At 36.3% G+C, this 17583-nt stretch overlaps 1 protein-coding gene across 1 annotated transcript in view; it reads right to left on the bottom strand.

The window, feature by feature from the left end:
* FSTL4 (follistatin like 4) overlaps nucleotides 1-17583 on the bottom strand; it is an 874220-nt gene that overhangs the window by 125086 nt on the left and 731551 nt on the right. The window contains exon 6 of the mRNA XM_044661912.1: nucleotides 8424-8590. Within this exon, the coding sequence (XP_044517847.1) occupies nucleotides 8424-8590 (167 nt within the window). The remainder of the gene's footprint in view (nucleotides 1-8423; nucleotides 8591-17583) is intronic.

Consider the following 17583-nt stretch of genomic DNA (forward strand, 5'->3'; position numbering starts at 1 on the left):
TGATTACTATAATAGTGAATATTATAATAGTGAATAGAGTTCACTACAGAGAATTATACATAACATTTCTCTACATAGGAATACAGATAATTAGATCTTACTGAGGCCCTTAAAAAGGCAAATTTAAAAATTATGAGTTTTCTTTCTTTCCCCTCTGTTTCTTATTTACCTTTTCATGTTTCTCTTGATTTTTGTGGTTTGATATCAAACTTTCCATTTAGCCCTGGTCTTTTCTGTGCAAATACCTGGAATTCTTCAATTTTGTTGAATGCCCATACTTTCCCCTGGAAATATATAGTCAATTTTGATGGGTAGTTGATCCATGGTTGCAGGCCCAGCTCTCTTGCCTTTCTGAATATCGTATTCCAAGCCTTGTGGTCTTTTAGCGTGGAGGCTGCCAGATCCTGTGTGATCCTGATTGGTGCTCCTTGATATTTGAATTGTCTCTTTCTGGCTTCTTGTAAGATTTTTTCTTTTACTTGGAAGCTCTTGAATTTGGCAAGTATATTCCTGGGCGTTTTCTTATCTGGATCGAATGACGCAGGTGTTCTATGGATCCTTTCCATGTCTATATTGCCCTCTTGTTGTAGGACTTCAGGGCAATTTTGCTGAATAATTTCTTTTAGTATGGAGTCCAGGTTTCTATTAATTTCTTGGTTTTCTGGAAGACCAATAATTCTCAAATTGTCTCTTCTAGACCGGTTTTCTTGGTCTGTCACTTTCTCATTGAGATATTTCATGTTTCCTTCTATTTTTTCAGTCTTTTGACTTTGTTTTATTTGTTCTTGTTGTCTTGAGAGATCATTAGCTTCTAATTGCTCAATTCTAGCCTTTAGGGACTGGTTTTCAGCTATAATCTTTTGGTTTTTCAGCTATGATCTTTTGGTTTTTGGCTATAATCTTCTGGTTTTCCTTTTCAATCTGGTCATTTCTGGTGTTCAATTTGCTTATCAGTTCATTTGATTTCTGAGCCTCACTTTCCAATTGCAAGATTCTACCTTTTAAACAGTTATTTTCTTACCAGATCTCTTCCATTTTCCTCAACATCTCAGTTTTGAACTCTTCCATAGCTTGTGAGGAGTTTTCCTTATCTGAGGAGGGTCCGGATGCTTGTTTGTTCTCCTCCTCTGTTTGCTTGGTTGTCTGGATTTTCTCTGTGTAAAAGTTGTCGAGCGTTAAAGACTTCTTTTTCTTGTTGTTAATCTTTCTCTTCTGAACTTCCTGAGACTGGGTAGCCATTGTTAGCCCAGCAGCTTCTCAGCTTTATCCTCGCGCTCAGCGACTGTCTGCAGTCTTTTGGCTCCTGGGGTCTGAGGTCTGGTTTTTTCCAAGGTCAAGCCCCCTGGTGGACCCCCTTGCTTGATCCTCTGCCGGAGATTTCTTTACAAGTCTCAGGGCGCGCTTTAATTTACTTTTAAAAAATTATAAGTGATTTAGAGCAAATTTCTCCTTCCCAAATGCCTACTGATAGCTTGGGTATCTTCTCTTGAGAACAGCTTGTTCATTTGCTTTGACTACCTATCAGTAGAGGATGGTTCATATTCTTATAAATTTTAATTAGTTCATTAGATAGCTTAAAAATGGAAGAAAAACATGCCGCAAAGATTTTATTCTGAGTTAATTCTTTGCCTTCTAAGCTTAATTACATTGGTTTTTTGGTGCAAATTTTTTTTAATTTAAATTGTCTGGCTGTTTTTTTTCAGTGATTTTCTGTATCTCCAAGCCCTCTCCATGAAGGCAATTTCTTCCTTGATTCTCTAATTTATGGTGTGACTAATTAATGCAATGACCAACCATGATTATAGGGGCCTGAAGATGAAGAATGGTATACACCTTCTGACAGAAAGGTGATGGACTAATTATACAGAATGAGACACATTTATGAGTAATGTGGGAATTTGTTTGACTTGATTATGCATATTAGTTATAAGTGTTCTTACTTAGTCTTTATCTTTTTTTTCTTTTTTCATTGGCAAAAGAAAGTAGAAAAGAGGAAATACTTGTTAACTGAAATTTTTTAAAATTAAACTCATAAATTCCTCTATTTAACATTTAAAGAAGGAACTTCACACTTAACCCCAATCTATCTTTCCCATCTCCAGTCATGATGAGCACTATGCCCCATTTCTTGCTCTGTGATCTAGCTAAACTGGCCTTGTCTCTGTCCTAATACACAAAACTCCATCTTTTATCTCCTTTACTTTATTACAACTATCCTCCATGTATAGAATGTATGTTTTCTTCAGTTTCACCTAGCATAATCATTCTTTTCTTTCAAGGGTTGACTCAATCATCACCTTCTATGTGAAACATTTCATGATGCATGCCCTTGAATTATAGTATACCTTCTCTCAAACTAACATGTATTTAACTGTGCTTATTCACTATAAATTGTCTTATTATAGAATTATTTAAAAAATTATCCTAACATTCTGCCTTTGAATTGATACTACGTATTGGTTTCAAGTCAGAAGAATGGTAAGGACAAGGCAATGGTAGTTAAATGATTTGCCCAATGTCACACAGATAGGAAGCATATGAGGCCAAATTTGAACCCAGGTCCCTCTATGCTTAGGGCTGACTCTCAATCCAATGAGCCACCCACCCATCCCCTTAAAGTCAGTTTCTAAGCACATATTGACCTAAAATCATCTCTGAAGCTATGTCCTGATTTTCTTCAATGGGTCATCAGAATTATAGACTGCCTGTATGTTTTTGGGGAAAAACTACCTTTCATTTACTCCCCTCTTGAAACATATCTTGGACCAACCTGATTCAGATTCAAAAGAACAGTTTTGGATTAGTTAGGTTTTTGGGAGTGAGTTCTCCCAAAGATGGAGTTTTCCCTCTTGGGCAAATCGTTGCTTCATTTGTAAAATAATGGGTTTGGACTAGATGATCTGATGTCAGGGACAGGAAGTCTGCAAGTATAAGGTGGAATTTCCTTGGGATTTATTCTTGGTCTCTGTGTTTTTGGAACACAGAGCTACATTCTCCATGGCACTGAAGAGAAATTTAGAGGAAAGACATAGGTTTGGGTTCTGACCCTTGCTAGGCTTGGCTGTGCTTGTGTTAAGAGTTGGAGATAAGAAATACTATATTTGTATCCCATTATGTATAGCCACTTATTAGCTATGTCACCTTGAACAAGTTATTTATTTGATCTAATCATCAGTTTTCTAAATTGTGAAATGGTGTTAATAATATGAATACTTTCAAATTATAATATAAAGTCCCTTGTGAACTTTAATGTTTTATTCAAATGCTAGCTATATTTATCACTATTCTTAACTTATCTTAGCTTGAGTTTCCTCATTTACAAATGTTTGGGTTAAATTCCATGGTCACCATTGTTTTTGACAGTTATAACATTCCCTGATTGGAGGAGAACAAGCAATTTGACTTGGTACATGAAAGAGGAAGCTAGGTAGTATAGTGGTCAGCGTGCTGGCTAGGGAGACAGGAAGATACAGGTTCAAATCCTGCCTGAGACACTGTGTGACCCTGAGCAAGTAACCTAACCTCTATTTAAATTTCCTCATCTGTAAAATGGGGATAATAAAAGCACGTCTCTCCTAGGGCTGTCATAAGGATAATATTTGCAAGAGTGCTTTGTAAACCTTAAAAAGAGACAAAAAAGTGTAGGTTATTACAATGGTCATTACTGTTATAAATAATGCCAAGAACCTATGGAGTATGCTACAGAATGCAGGAAGGAAAGTGCATTAGGGTCTAAGCATGCATCTTACCAAGGATCTGACAATTCTCTATCAAATTACAAGTAGGAATAGGCATGAGAGATGGTCTGAGGATATAATTAAATTGTGCACATTCCACACCTCTGAAATCTCTCTCAATATTGGCACACGTGAGATATTTTACACTTTCATGATAATCTACGTAGTTTTGTTGAGTCTCTAATGAAAATCTTCAAGGCTCTTTGACCCTCTGACATAGGTTTCTTGGCCACACCTTTGGCTTGGCACTTAGCTCAAGGAGAGAAACAATAAATGCTTTTTGACAGTAATGTCTTTCTCCTCTGGAAGTTCATGTAGAGTGTTTTGATTTGTCTCCTGGCTAGCGAGGGGGGTTCATTACTTTCTGATCAAATAGTGTTCTGGTGCTCACAGCATTCTTGATGTTTGCAAATCAGAAAAGTTTAATTACATGTGTCATTAAAATGGCACTCTATAATGGCTGTGTAACTGAATTCATTAATGGGATTCTTAACATATCAGACAAGACAAATTACTATTGTGTTGCTCCTGAAAGCTTCTCATTAAAAGAACAGGGAAAAGTGATTAATATTTTGTTGCCAATCAAGATGTCTCATAAAAATGATAAAGAAAGGAGGTGGATAAGTCAAACAACTGTCTTCATTTTTCTCTCCTGGTTTTGTCATAAATCCAGGCTCCACCTTTTCCCACCCCGCTTTCAGCTTCAAATGATAAGGTAGAGGATCTTCTTTCAATTCCAATTTCGTATTTTCTTAGATGAATGTGTTTCTGTGAAGCTGAGATAGAACATGACAGTAAAGCAGAAGCAGTGACAAGTCTGTGGCAGAGGAGGAAGAAGTACTGGAATTTGGATAAGAGGGCATGGGACTAAGTCTAGGCTCTGCTCCTTACTGGATAAGTGACTTTGGGGAAATCCTTTAACATCTCTGAACTTCAGTTACTTCACAGCAAATTGAGAAGGCTGGTCTAGATTACTTTTTAATTTTAATTTTAATTAATTAATTTATTTTTTAAACTCTTACCTTCCATCTTGGAGTCCTGTGCTCCAAGGCAGAAGAGTGGTAAAGGTAGGCAATGAGGGTCAAGTGACTTGCCCAGGGTCACACAGATGTCTAGATTACTTTTAAGGCCAATCCAAGCTCTAAGTCTATGGCCCTGGGTTCTATTGATACTATATCAGGAGCAACCATGCTCTACAAAGTTTGTTTCAATCAGGGTTACTCCATATTTCTCTTCCCCTTACTTCCTACCTAATTCCTACCATAAGAACTACAGGGTCCTTGGAACTTTGAATACTTTTTGTCAATGGCAATGGATTATTCCTTAGATGGGAACAAGGTTGCCCAATCTGTTCTTTCTTAAAGTGAGAGGCATCTTTTACAGTCCAATATGGACAAAGTCATAGCTCTACTCAGAGTCAATTGTCCTACTGGATAAAAGTACAAAATCTCCAATATGGCATTAAGGGTCTTCCATAATTTGATCAGGCTTTATTTCATTGCCTGATTCTGTTAATGCAAAAATATCTGTTCCAGTCAATTCCCCGTCATTATCAATCTTAAAATAAAACTTGGGTTTCTGTGTTCTTCTTATTCATCACTCCTCTGAATGACTCTCCTCTTCTTGACCCATCTAAATTCAGTCCCATGATCAAGGCCAAAATGAAATTCCATTTTTCCAAGGAAATCCTCCAGGATAAGCTTAGCACACTTTTCAGAACTTTTATAGCACTTATTATATGGACCGTGTAGATAGAGACTGGGTTGGTATTTTAGTTGATATAGGGAACTCTAGGAGGAAATACTTGTGACCATTGTATGTAGGAAGGTTCTTTGAAAGTTAAAGTCTCAGAGTGGTCCAGGGCACTGATTTGCCCATGGTCACCTCACCATTATATGATAGAATTGGTACTTGAATAAAGATCTTCTTGAATTCAAGTTCTGTTCTCTAACTACTATGCCTCACTGCTTGTGTCTGAGCCCTGTTTCGTCCAATCATCACCATCATTGACCTGTGTATGTCCCTGAAATTTCCCCAACATTATTATGTAAACCGTGTGTTGGCAACATACATTATTCTTTTGATTTCCCTATAGCAGCTGCCCATCTAATACAAGCCAATCCTAGCCAATGAACTTTAATCAGTGCTTAACAAATATTGACTGAATCATGAACTGGTTGGTTGCCTTGCATGAAGCAGGCTTTTAATGTGTGTTTGTTGAATGAAATTGAATTTATATGTACTTTGTAATGAATTTCCATCAGCAGGGATGCCCTGTAATCTGCTTATACAGGATGAAGCATGTGTGGACTATGATCATTCTGGACTTCTGTTCCTTCTTACTTATGTTACTTAAAGTTCTGTGACCAGTTGAAGCAGTTCTTCTTCTCCTCTGTTATTTCAGTTCCTGGATTTGCTTCTTTATTTTGTTTAGAATTTATTCTTCCATCTCAATTAAGGGGAACATTTAGCTCTCACCTCAGAAAACCCTGGGTGTCCACAATTTGAATTTTACACTACAAAAGTCTTATATGAAATATCAAATGATATTATGTGTGTCACTGAGCAACATCTTCAGAGACACCTTTGGTTTAAGGATGTGTAGTTCTGGGTACATTTCAGGTAAATGATGCTTCTAAGAAATGAAGTTAGTTATAATTATTGAGCGAATCCCCTATATCTCTTGCTCAGAAAATTACTGCCACAGTCAGGACAGGAAGAAAGTATCAGAGACTATCCAAACTATAGGCATTCTATTGAGAAATTAATTCCTGGTTCTGAGGTACACCAAGAAAGAGAAAAAAAAACACCTCCCCAATGTGGGCATATACAGAGGGGGCACTCTTCCACTTCCACCTCCGACTTCCAATCTTAGTTTTAAACAGCCCTGGTTTATAAGGCTAACCAAAGTCCACTCATGTTTGACCCTGGGTAAGTCAATTGGTCTCATTAAGCCTCAGTTTTCACATCAGAAAAATAGGCATAGAAACACTCCCATAATCTACTTTAAAGAGCCATATTGAGGAAAATTGCACAAAATTAAAAGCTCTATAGAAACTGCAGTTTTTTTCCCTGTTGTTCTTATTGTAGTGATAATGATGGCAGTAATTATAGTTCTACATGACCTCAGAAGCATCAGCTAATGCATTTATAACTGGCAATACCTCCTGATTGATCTAGAACTTATGCAAAAATATCTCTAACATTGACAATGGGTCAAACTGTTAGATTTCATGCATATCTGTGGATTAGTGGGAACTCCTGGTGAGGAAAAACTCTATCAAAATAGAGAGGTAGCTCTCCTGCAACTTGTAGTCTTAGAGTAGCCTAGATTATAAAGAGGTAGATAGCACAGTGAATAGAATGTTGGGCTTGGAATCAGGAGGACTCCTCTTCCTGACTTCAAATCTTGCCTCAGACACTTACTAGCTGCATGATTCTGGGCAATTCACTTAATTCTGCCTCAATTTCCTCATTTGTAAAATTACCTAGAGATGGAAATGGTAAATTACACCAGCATCTTCCCCAAAAAACCCCAAATCAGGTCATAAAGAGTCAGAAAGGACTGAAATGAATTAACAAAAACAAAAGAGCATTATGAGGTTAAGTGATTTACTCAGGGTCACATAACCAATTAGAGGAAGAACTTGAACTCAGTACTATCTAATTCTAAGTCTAGTGGTTCTTTAGCCACTCCTCCACCCTACCTCTTGGTCTTCATTTGAGAAATTTAATGAAACACAAATCAGCACAAAATCATTCACTGATATTCTTTTAAAAAAAGTAATGAGGGGGCAGCTGGGTAGCTCAGTGGAGTGAGAGTCAGGCCTAGAGACGGGAGGTCCTAGGTTCAAACCTGGCCTCAGCCGCTTCCCAGCTGTGTGACCCTGGGCAAGTCACTTAACCCCCATTGCCCATCCTTACCACTCTTCCACCTATGAGACAATACACCGAAGTACAAGGGTTTAAAAAAAAAAAAAAGAAAAAAAGTAATGAATTTGGATTTTTTGTAATCCTATATTCCAGTTTTACTGTACCACTTACTACCGGTTTATATCCGCTCTCTTGGTCTCAGTTTCTTAATCCATTAAGGAGCAATATCAGACTAGTTGACTTCTAATGTATTTTCAGTATGAGCTATCATCCATCACTCAGTCTTAGGATGATAGGGAAGGACTTCAAACAATGAGTTTCTAAGATAGAACCTATGATTTCATTGGTAGATGGAGCTCTCAGGGAAGCACTTCCTCAATCAGAGCACGTTGGCATCTCTGCTGCAAATTCTATTCTTAAAGAATAACCTAGAGCACTGAGCTTAGATGACTTGGCCAGTTTCATAGAAGCATTAATTATCAAAGATGGGAACTTCAATGTATCTTGGAGGAGTTCCATGGCCAACTTTCTACATCATGTCACCTCTTATAAATTTTCTCTAAGAAAGGTGACAACTGATTGGAATTTAGCATGATATTTTGGATGTGGTCACAACATTCAAGGCTCTCTGCAATCTGTTATTCATGCATGACCTCTAGTCATTTATCCTAAATATACAAAGTCTGTTTCTGTCTGACCAGTACATAATGCCTATTCAATCCAATTTTTTTTTTCTTGTTGGGAGGGATAGCACCCTGAGAAAAGACTTAGGAGGCAGAATTGTTTTTGTTTTTAAAGAAACTGAAGACTTACATTGATATCTTCCAAATCCATGAAATTTAGAGTGACTCCATTGCGCTCCCATATGATGGGTGGCCTGAGGGCCCCTTGAATGCCACAGGTTAATACTGTGCTGAGCCCCACAGTCACTGTAGTAACAATGATCCTCTGTTCCTGAGGAAGACTCAAATGAACCACTTCTGTAGGAGAAACAGAAAAGAAAGTCAAGGTCAGGGTCAAGTCTTTTATAAATTGTGACTTCAGATTCAAGGATTGAATTGCAGTTAATGTTTGTCTGGAGTACAATGGAAATAAGTGGTGATGCTAAGAATGCAGGCCAGGTGGGGCTGACATCTCTTCCTTCTAACCTGAGGAGAAAGGCAAGTATTTGAACTTCAAATCTCTGCTCTTGTTCTTGCCTCAGGGACAGGTTCTAAATGAGTTTGTTTCATTGATTCATTAATTCATTTACTCATTAGTGATTAAAATGATAATTTAAAACATTTATTAAGTGATTCTTGCCTGGAGAGCACAGTGTTTAAGTACTGGGGGTCATAAATAAATCAGATAAGATTTGATACCGGTATTATGCAATTTGTTGTCTAATCTTGATGCAAAAGTAAGAATCATACTTTGCTTTTTGAAGCTGATAGGACTCTAATCCACTGGGAACCAATTTAAAGATCCTCCTGCCTCAGTTCTGTGTTATGAAATTTCTTGTTTATAAAATCCAATGAGAAAACTTGCTTCACTTTTGGAATCACTAGGAAATATACCCTCTTTGAATATTCTTGAGTATTCAAGAAAATATAAAAATGACAACTTTATAGAAATAGTACTTGATGATCAGCAATTGTTAACCTTAGGGATTGAGGATTATGAATCATCTTTGGAGAGTTGGGAAATCTATCGCCCATAGGGACACATAGGGCCCAGTTTTCTATCTTCCAAATGGGAGTACTCTATTATTATCTGGGATTCTGTTAACCTCACTGATGGAGAAATCTGTCCAAGTAAATGTGAGTACACTTTGGTGTTGTTCCTTCAACATATTTATTTATTGTTGTTTTATGGTTACTTGTGCTTATGTCTTATTTCTATAAGAGATATAAGCCCCATGAAGAAAGGAGCTCTGCCTTATTGAAAGTTCATCTTTCCCCTGGTACTTAATACCATATTCTAGTCATAGGGTCCACTTAAGAGACAAATGAGAAATTAAATTGAGTTTGTTGGATCATAATCCAAAATATAGCATAATGAGATGGCCAACTAAATCATTTTGTAGGTAAAATGGATGAATGGGAAAAAATAGCCTCTGTGCTAACCTTGAAAATATTTCCTACCATTCATTTCTTAAGGAAATATTGTTGAAAGTGCATCCATAAGACTCTCACATTTCCAGAGAGGATATTTCAACATTCCTGGGCCTGCCCAAAGAGTTGCTGACTTATTTAGTGGGATTTTCCTAGAACATGAGCCATTCAGTCATTTATCATTTAGTGAGTACTAATTAAACAGCTTCTATTTATCAGATGAAATGAAACATATAAATATATATACATATATTTAACATATGTAAAATTAAGAAAAAATATAAAATAACAACATGAGATACATATGTTATAGTAAGTATCTAAGAGAGGATGTTAAAGCCTATAGTACTTGTATTAGAATTTTTGAGAGAGGACTGATCTCTCTGATATGGAACTACCAAGAAAGGTTTCGTAGAAGTGGTAGGTATTAAAAGAAGAGTACTTCCTCTTAAACTCTAGTCTGTGTAGGGAAAGGAAGGCATCTTCTCCTTTCCATGGGTGATGCTTTTAGCATGGAAATGAGGATAGAAAATTACAATTCATGTAAAGAGGAAACTGAGTCTGAATAGTTAAAAGCTTCTGGTCTTCAGTTTACTCCTTTGTGAAACAGCACAGTTGGATAAATGACATCTCAGGTCACTTCGACTTCAGAGTTCTGCTGTAGTGATCATGGTTTGTAATAAGCAGAAGCTAGATTAGACCAGTAAGAGCTCTTCTGACTCTAAAGCCTGTGATTATATGTTGGAGGGACTCTAAAATAATAGCCTGATTGAAGGACAAGGAGTTCAAAGAATAAGAATAGAAAAGATTAGAGAGTTAGGGTGAGGTCATGCCAGGGTGATCATGAATGATAGGCTAATAAATTAAGACTATCATTTGAGACCGGAGGTGAAAGGAGAACTTTTCAAGGACAATAATGGGAGTACTCTCTTTAGGAACTTGTAAAACCAGCCTGATAGAAAGACATTAAATAAGGACTGACCTCATTGGGATCCTCCTAGGATGTGGGAGGACTGTACTTCTCCTTTTGTTTGCAATCATTATTTACATTTAAAGTTTTGAATATATTTCTGATAATGTACATGTAAGAAGAGATTTATTTTGTTTAGGTAAAGATGCCAAATATAAAGGCATGAATACTGAAAGAATGATCAGAATTTTGTTCTTGCTAGCTATATAAATATTAGCCTAAAAGTAAACATTGGAATCACTTAAAGTTTAATTAAATGAATATATTATAGAATTGTATTCCTATCAATATTCTCAGGGACCTTTTAAAATTCTAAAGAGATTTGTGGTAACAGAATTTTCTTTTCCTTCTCCTTGTCCCCAAATATTTACCATTAAATAATCTTCAATAACAAGCTCTTATATCCCCAAACAGTGGGAAAATATAGGCTTAGAGACCAGTTAGGAAGATTACATTGAAGAAGATGGGGAATGAAACCACAGTGAGATACTTAATCTCCAGTGAGAATGTGTAATTGGAAACTTCCTCTGGAGACTGTAGTAGTCAATGCATTAAATCTCTTGTCTTTCAGCTACAGGGGACTTTTCTGGCCACAGTGATAAAGGGCTAACATTAATGATAAGAAAGAATAACTAGAAACAAATAGGGGAAGAATTCTACAACATTAAATCTTGTCATCATTCAAGTTACAGGTATAAAGGATTGAATCGAACGGGGCTAAGGGCACTCAAATTTGACATTGATTCAAATCACCATTCACTACTTCCTAGTTCTCTCAGAAGGAGAGTTTACTTGGAAATCATTCACTGGGAGCAAAAACATTTGAGAGTCAGAGATTGTTATGGAGGTGCATGAATGCACTGACTTTGGAAAAGAAGGTAGCCAAGTCAGCCAATGACCCCATTGGGGTTGGGAGTGAAGGAAGTCTATGGCAGATGGGTAACACAAAGGAGATTCTGAGAGTAGTCACCTGGGAGTAAGCAAGGAAGAAGGGTTATGTTATTTAGCACAGGGCAATGGAGTCTGAATATAGTAGGGTACAGACTAACATAGGGAAGAAATGTCTTGCTCTAGTTATGACCCTGGATTTGGTTGTTTAAGCAAATTGGGAGGGAGTCAGACTCGAGACTGATTTGTTGAATTTCCATTTCAGATATAAAATATGGCTATAATGCAAATGAGATCTGTTAGAAGGAATAGGCAAGCAGAGAAAGAGCAAAGCCACGTTCCTTGTAGTCTACTGTTAGAGAGGACTGAACCAGAAGAACCATTGTAACATAAACTACAATTTTTATGCTGTTATCTCCCTACCACACAGCTTTTGCTGGTACTAATTTGTAGTAGATCCCTTTTTTGGCAGATGTCTCCTACAACCCTAATACAGATTAGGCTAGTTTTTCCCTAAAAGATCACTGGCAAGTTAATTGGTCAAGGCTCAAACTGTGCTGAAGTTTCCAGATAGTCTTTGGCCATACTGATGTAGCTTCATGGTCAGTGAAGAGCATAAAAAGACTTATGTGGTGGGTCAGGGACTTTAAGCCATGGTAGTCTACCTTGCTCAGCTGACTAGAGATACCTTCCTATCCTAAGGACATAAGAGTGAGGTGGGGAGAATCTAAAAAGCTAAGTACAAGTATCCCTTCCAAATCATGAAGTCTGTCACTCCTGCAATCTGGAAAATCTGTGTAAATTTTTTTTGGGTGTCCCTTCATACTAGAGAAGTCTGATTTTTTTTATTTTTCTTTTATGAGGTATTTTTTTAAATTAATTTAAAAATTTATTTTATTTTTAAAAATTTTGAATTATGAGGTGTTAACAATAGTTTGTATGCCTTTATAAATTACTAAACTTTTAAAGATATCTACATTTCTTGTCTTTGTGTGTTATCCATTGGTTTTTGTATTATTTTCACAATAAAAAAGCTTTGCACTTAAAAAAAAGCAATTGTGTATGTTTATTGTATTAAGAGATAAAATAGGATGATATTACATAAAATTACACATATGTTTTATGTGTTTCTGAGTTTCTAAACTTTTTCTATGCTGGCCTTTAAATCTCATCTGTGCCTTCTGCAAAACTCCCCCCAAATTCCCACTTAATTTCTAATGCTGACCAGGATGTAATGAAACCACAATGGCGAAAGTTATGATGTGGAAGGAATATCTGTACTTGGATACCCTTATTGAATAACCTTTCTCTACTATGACTAAGAAAATCTTCTGTTGTTAATAGTTGAATGACCTAAGAGATCCCCTCAATTTATACTAAAATTGGTTATTGAGGGTCTGAGTCAAGTATCTATCTCTTAACACTTTTTAATATAGGGGAAGGGAAGTGAACTACTTAGAGGATTAGGAAGAAGAGTGAATGGGCAAAGAAAGAATCACAGAATTAATTAGATATTTATTAAACCAGGAAACAAAAGGGAAGTTGTGCCAGTGAGGAATTAGTAAAGTATATTAGGTGGTAGGATTCTGGGATTATTCTTGTTTAAAAGATATTAGATTCAGATGTTACTCTTTCCTTCTCAAGTTCCTGGGAGAACAGCAGCAATTGGTAGTGGGGACAAGGGTTGGACCTAGATGAACTCAAAGATCCCATTCAGCTAGGATAACCTAGGATCCAAATCCTTTATAAATGTAAAATGTCATAGATCTGTAAGATTATTAATTATTTTAGTATTATCAGTAAAATGTTTCATACTGTGCTAAATGGATGAAGGATATTCCCAATTCCTTTAGCCTAATCTGATTTCAGCTTTATCCAAAAGGTATTAATAGCAGCTATTTAGTAAATGCTTAGTTGAATGAATATCATTAACTTTATTCTCCTGTCTTGAACATTTTTATCTTTCCTTTAAATGTGAGAATTCAGATTTATTAGGGAAATCTTGAATACCTTCTTTAATTTACTTGGATCAGTTCAATTCTACAATTAAATACTGCTGATCTACCCAGTGTATGTATCTGAGTGTAGCCACTTTGATTTAATCCAGAGAAAGAATCCCTTATTATTGTAGGTAGAGGTGTCTGTTGAGGAGATAAGGCTCTCATAAGAAGATGTTAATCTTATCAAAGAAGAAGTTAATATACTACATTATTATTAAGTGATAAAAGTAGTGGCTTAGATAATAGATTTAGAGAAAGGAGAGAGAAACAGGAAAGAGATTGGTAAGAGAAGATTTCTCCCCATCTTTCTATGCAAATAATGCTCTTTCTCCTTACTAAATTCACTAACTTCTTCTGTTGCATTTTGTGACCTTGGGAAGTCATCTCATCTAATCTCTCTGGGCTTCAGAGTCCAGAGAGAGCTCCAGTTCCCTCAACTGGAAATAAAGACTAGATTATCTATCTGGTTCATTTTAGCTCTAAAATCCTATTCTTATTTTATCTTCAGCATGTTAGTCACCCTCTTATTGAAATACTGCTTCTGTTTCCAAGAGACTATACCCTCTCAAACTATCCTTATTCTCTGAATGTTCATATTTCACTGTTTCATATAAATTCTCTCTCTAAATTCTCCAAATTGTTTCCTTTGTTCCTCTCTTTCTACACTCTCTTCATAAGCAATATTGAGTTATTATTTTATTTTCCATTAATCCATCTGTATATGAAGACTGTTTCTAAATCTCCTATTTCTATACCAGGCCTCTCTCGGAAGGATCAATATGGATTAACTACCATTTAGTAATACTAGCTTCAATCATGATCCATTTCAATAGAGGAAGAATCTGGAGGTGGGAAATCTCATAGCAGGGCCTGGTTCCTGATATAAGCAGAAATGCTAAGAATTTACCCCAGTTTCTGTGGTTTCTGAAGTTTGAGTTCAGTGAAGAATGCCAACTTGGCATCCAGAGTTTTGTGAATTATTTTGGATTTATCCAGTCAGAAACCAATACTGAAGCCAACACTTTTCCATACTCTTTCTCTTCCTTCAACTGCTATGTTTCCTAAGCACTAATGAAGTCAATAACTATTATAATGTACAAAACAAGTTTAGCTGCACAACTATTCTTGACCTGGAATCATTAAAAGGAATGAATAATACAAAATAGTAATAAAACAAGATGGAAATAAATTTCCTGCTTGAGGGTAGAGTGGAGGCAAAGGGATACCAATTCTTTTAGGACTTAGAAAGTAAATAATCTGCTCTGAAAGCAAGACTTCTGGGGAATGCATGAGGAGTCTTACTCAATGCCACAGTTCAAAACTGATGAGTGACTCAGTGAAGATGGAGTAAATTTGGAACTGGAACTTTAACATGAAGAATGAAATCAAGGAACTAGAAGCTCATGAAGATTCATGCTTTTTCCAGTCTGAGTTGTCCATTTGCCAGCAAGGAACCCAGATATGGCTAGCCCATTAAGGAGGGAGACTTCTGCCAGAAGCAGTACTGTAATTCTGACTTCATATCTCTATCATCATCAGACCTTTACAGTAATTCCTGCCTGCTTCTTCATCAGATCCTTTTCTATGACCACTTCCTGTCTTGCAATGAAACTCAAGGTTTAGCTGCTCTGTGCAAGATAGGCTGCATCATTAATTATCTGCCAATCACCTCTGGATTATCAAACTGTAACTGAAACTCAGAATATGTAGAATCCTGACCTTATGTTCCTCGTTCTCTACCTCTGGCAAATAGTTTCCCCAAATCAAACTAATCAGCACTCATCACACCAGATTTTCTAGTGTTATACTGATATGTCGCATTTCTGTTCAACAACATCCAGCAGTTCCCCATTACCTACTAACTTATATAGCTATTGGATAATTTATCATTTTTCTGTTTGACATTCAAGGTACACTACAATTTATCCCTATTATACTTATGTAATTTTACCTTCCCCTTTTCATATCTTACCTCTAATTTCAGGTAGGTGGTTTATAATGTCCATTACACTCCTCCACTCCCAACTCTCCCCTTGATTGCATGCTCAGCCAATTTATTGTCCCTAGGTAGAATAATTGTCTCTTTTCCCCTCTAAGCTTTTGAGTGCTATATAACCACTAAGGCTGAACTCCGAAGATTATATGAGTTCTTGCTTTTCTGGGGCATGGTAGCTCTCATATAAATATACAATTTTTTTAAATAATAGAGTGAAAAGCAACAGAAGAAAAACAGAATTTTGGGCACCAATTGTGCTTGCCACCCTCTGGCCCAAAACTCATCCTTCTTTTAATGGCTTGACATTCTAAGACTAAAAAGCAGAAAGAAAAATACTAGGTATTGGTTTGCAATTCAGTGATGAGAATTTGATGTGAATTCCAGCTGCTTCTCTACAAATATGTCATTTCTGGAGAGGCAATTATAGAAGGGTTATAAAATTAAGTGTTTTAGCTCTTTTTGAGGGCAAGAAGAAAGCATAAGGGAGGTTCAGAAAATGTATGTACATGACATACCAAGGTATCTTAACAATCTGCAACTACCATTGCTATTCTCATAAGAGGAATAGTGGAGGGCATATGAGATCTAGCATTTGGATGGGTGTTGAGAATAAAAATGAATTGCCTTGGTGAGCATTCACTTTGGTTCTGAAGTCACTTAGCAAGTCTTCACTCATATTCTAGATATAGTAGTTAGAGATGAAAGCAACTTTAGAATTTATCTAGTTTGATTTATTGAAAAGTAAACTGTAGCTCAATAAGAAGTGAATTGCTTAATATCACTTAGTGGAAGTAAGTGGAAGAAGCAGGATTCAAACCTTGATTCTTTGACTTTAAATCTAGCATTCTTTACACAATTCCATCATGGCTCTTCTTTTTTTTCTGGGAACAGTTCATAGCATGCCAACTGTGTAAGGCAAGTTAATGACTAAAATAAAGTCACAATATGGGTCATGTATTTTTAAAACTTATTTTGACTTAATAACAACCAGAGAAATAATAGATAGTGAAACTGTGCAGGGTAGAATTTACCATCCTGATAAAAGTCAAGCCCTCTATAAAGTCCTTTTTATACTCAACAAATACAGTTATAACATCAAAATGAAAAGGAACATAGCTTGTCTCTGGGAAAGCTTTGTGTATAAAAGCATCTTACTCTCCATTCTTCATCTCTATGCCCTGTGAGAAATTTATTTTAGGAAACCCCAATGTGTTCCTTTAGCAATGGAAAGTGGATAACATCATCATAATCTTTAGTCACCTATATAGCTATGACAATCATGGATCATCAAAGCTGGAAGAGATTCTAATAATCAGAAAGAGAAGGAAACTTAGGCCAACAAGAGGAGAGGTCTTTGTTCAAGGGAAAATAATGATTTAATTCAGGAATTGGGAAAAGAACTCATATTTCCTGGTTGCCAGGACAAGGTTTAGCAAAATTTGGAATGAAAAACTGGTCAATAACTGAGATATATCGACCTCAACCTTTTTCATTGCCCTACCCCTAATATAAACAGTGAATGTTCACAAAGGATTCAATGAAGTAAACATTTACTAAATGCTACAGACAGAGAAGGAAGATATAACAAGTTTATAAAGGACATAGTTTATGTCATACACCTATTCCTTGCTTTCATATTTTATAGGATGGTAAGGAGTTAAGGAAAATTAGGTAAATAATAAAACAATATTATATGATGCATTAGGATCATAGGATCAAAGGTTTTGAGATGGAAAAAAGAAGAGATAATCTACTCATTTTTCAGCTGAAGCAAGTAAGGGCAAAAGAGGTTAGGTGATTGGACTAAGGTCAAACAAGTAGGAAGGAAGAGAGTTGTGATTTGAACTGATGAATTTTGATTCCAAATCCAGTGCTTGGTGTGATGTGAGTTCTAGTGTAGATGGCATTTGAATTGACCCTAAGGGATGGGTTAGGACTATGGTGGGTAAAGTGGGAGAAGATTCCAGACATAGTAAATAACAAAAGTAAAACCAAAGGAGTAGCATCAGGGTGGGGACATTTCAGA

This window comes from Gracilinanus agilis, chromosome 2 (assembly GCF_016433145.1).
Source record: "Gracilinanus agilis isolate LMUSP501 chromosome 2, AgileGrace, whole genome shotgun sequence".
NCBI classification, from domain to species: Eukaryota; Metazoa; Chordata; class Mammalia; order Didelphimorphia; family Didelphidae; genus Gracilinanus; species Gracilinanus agilis.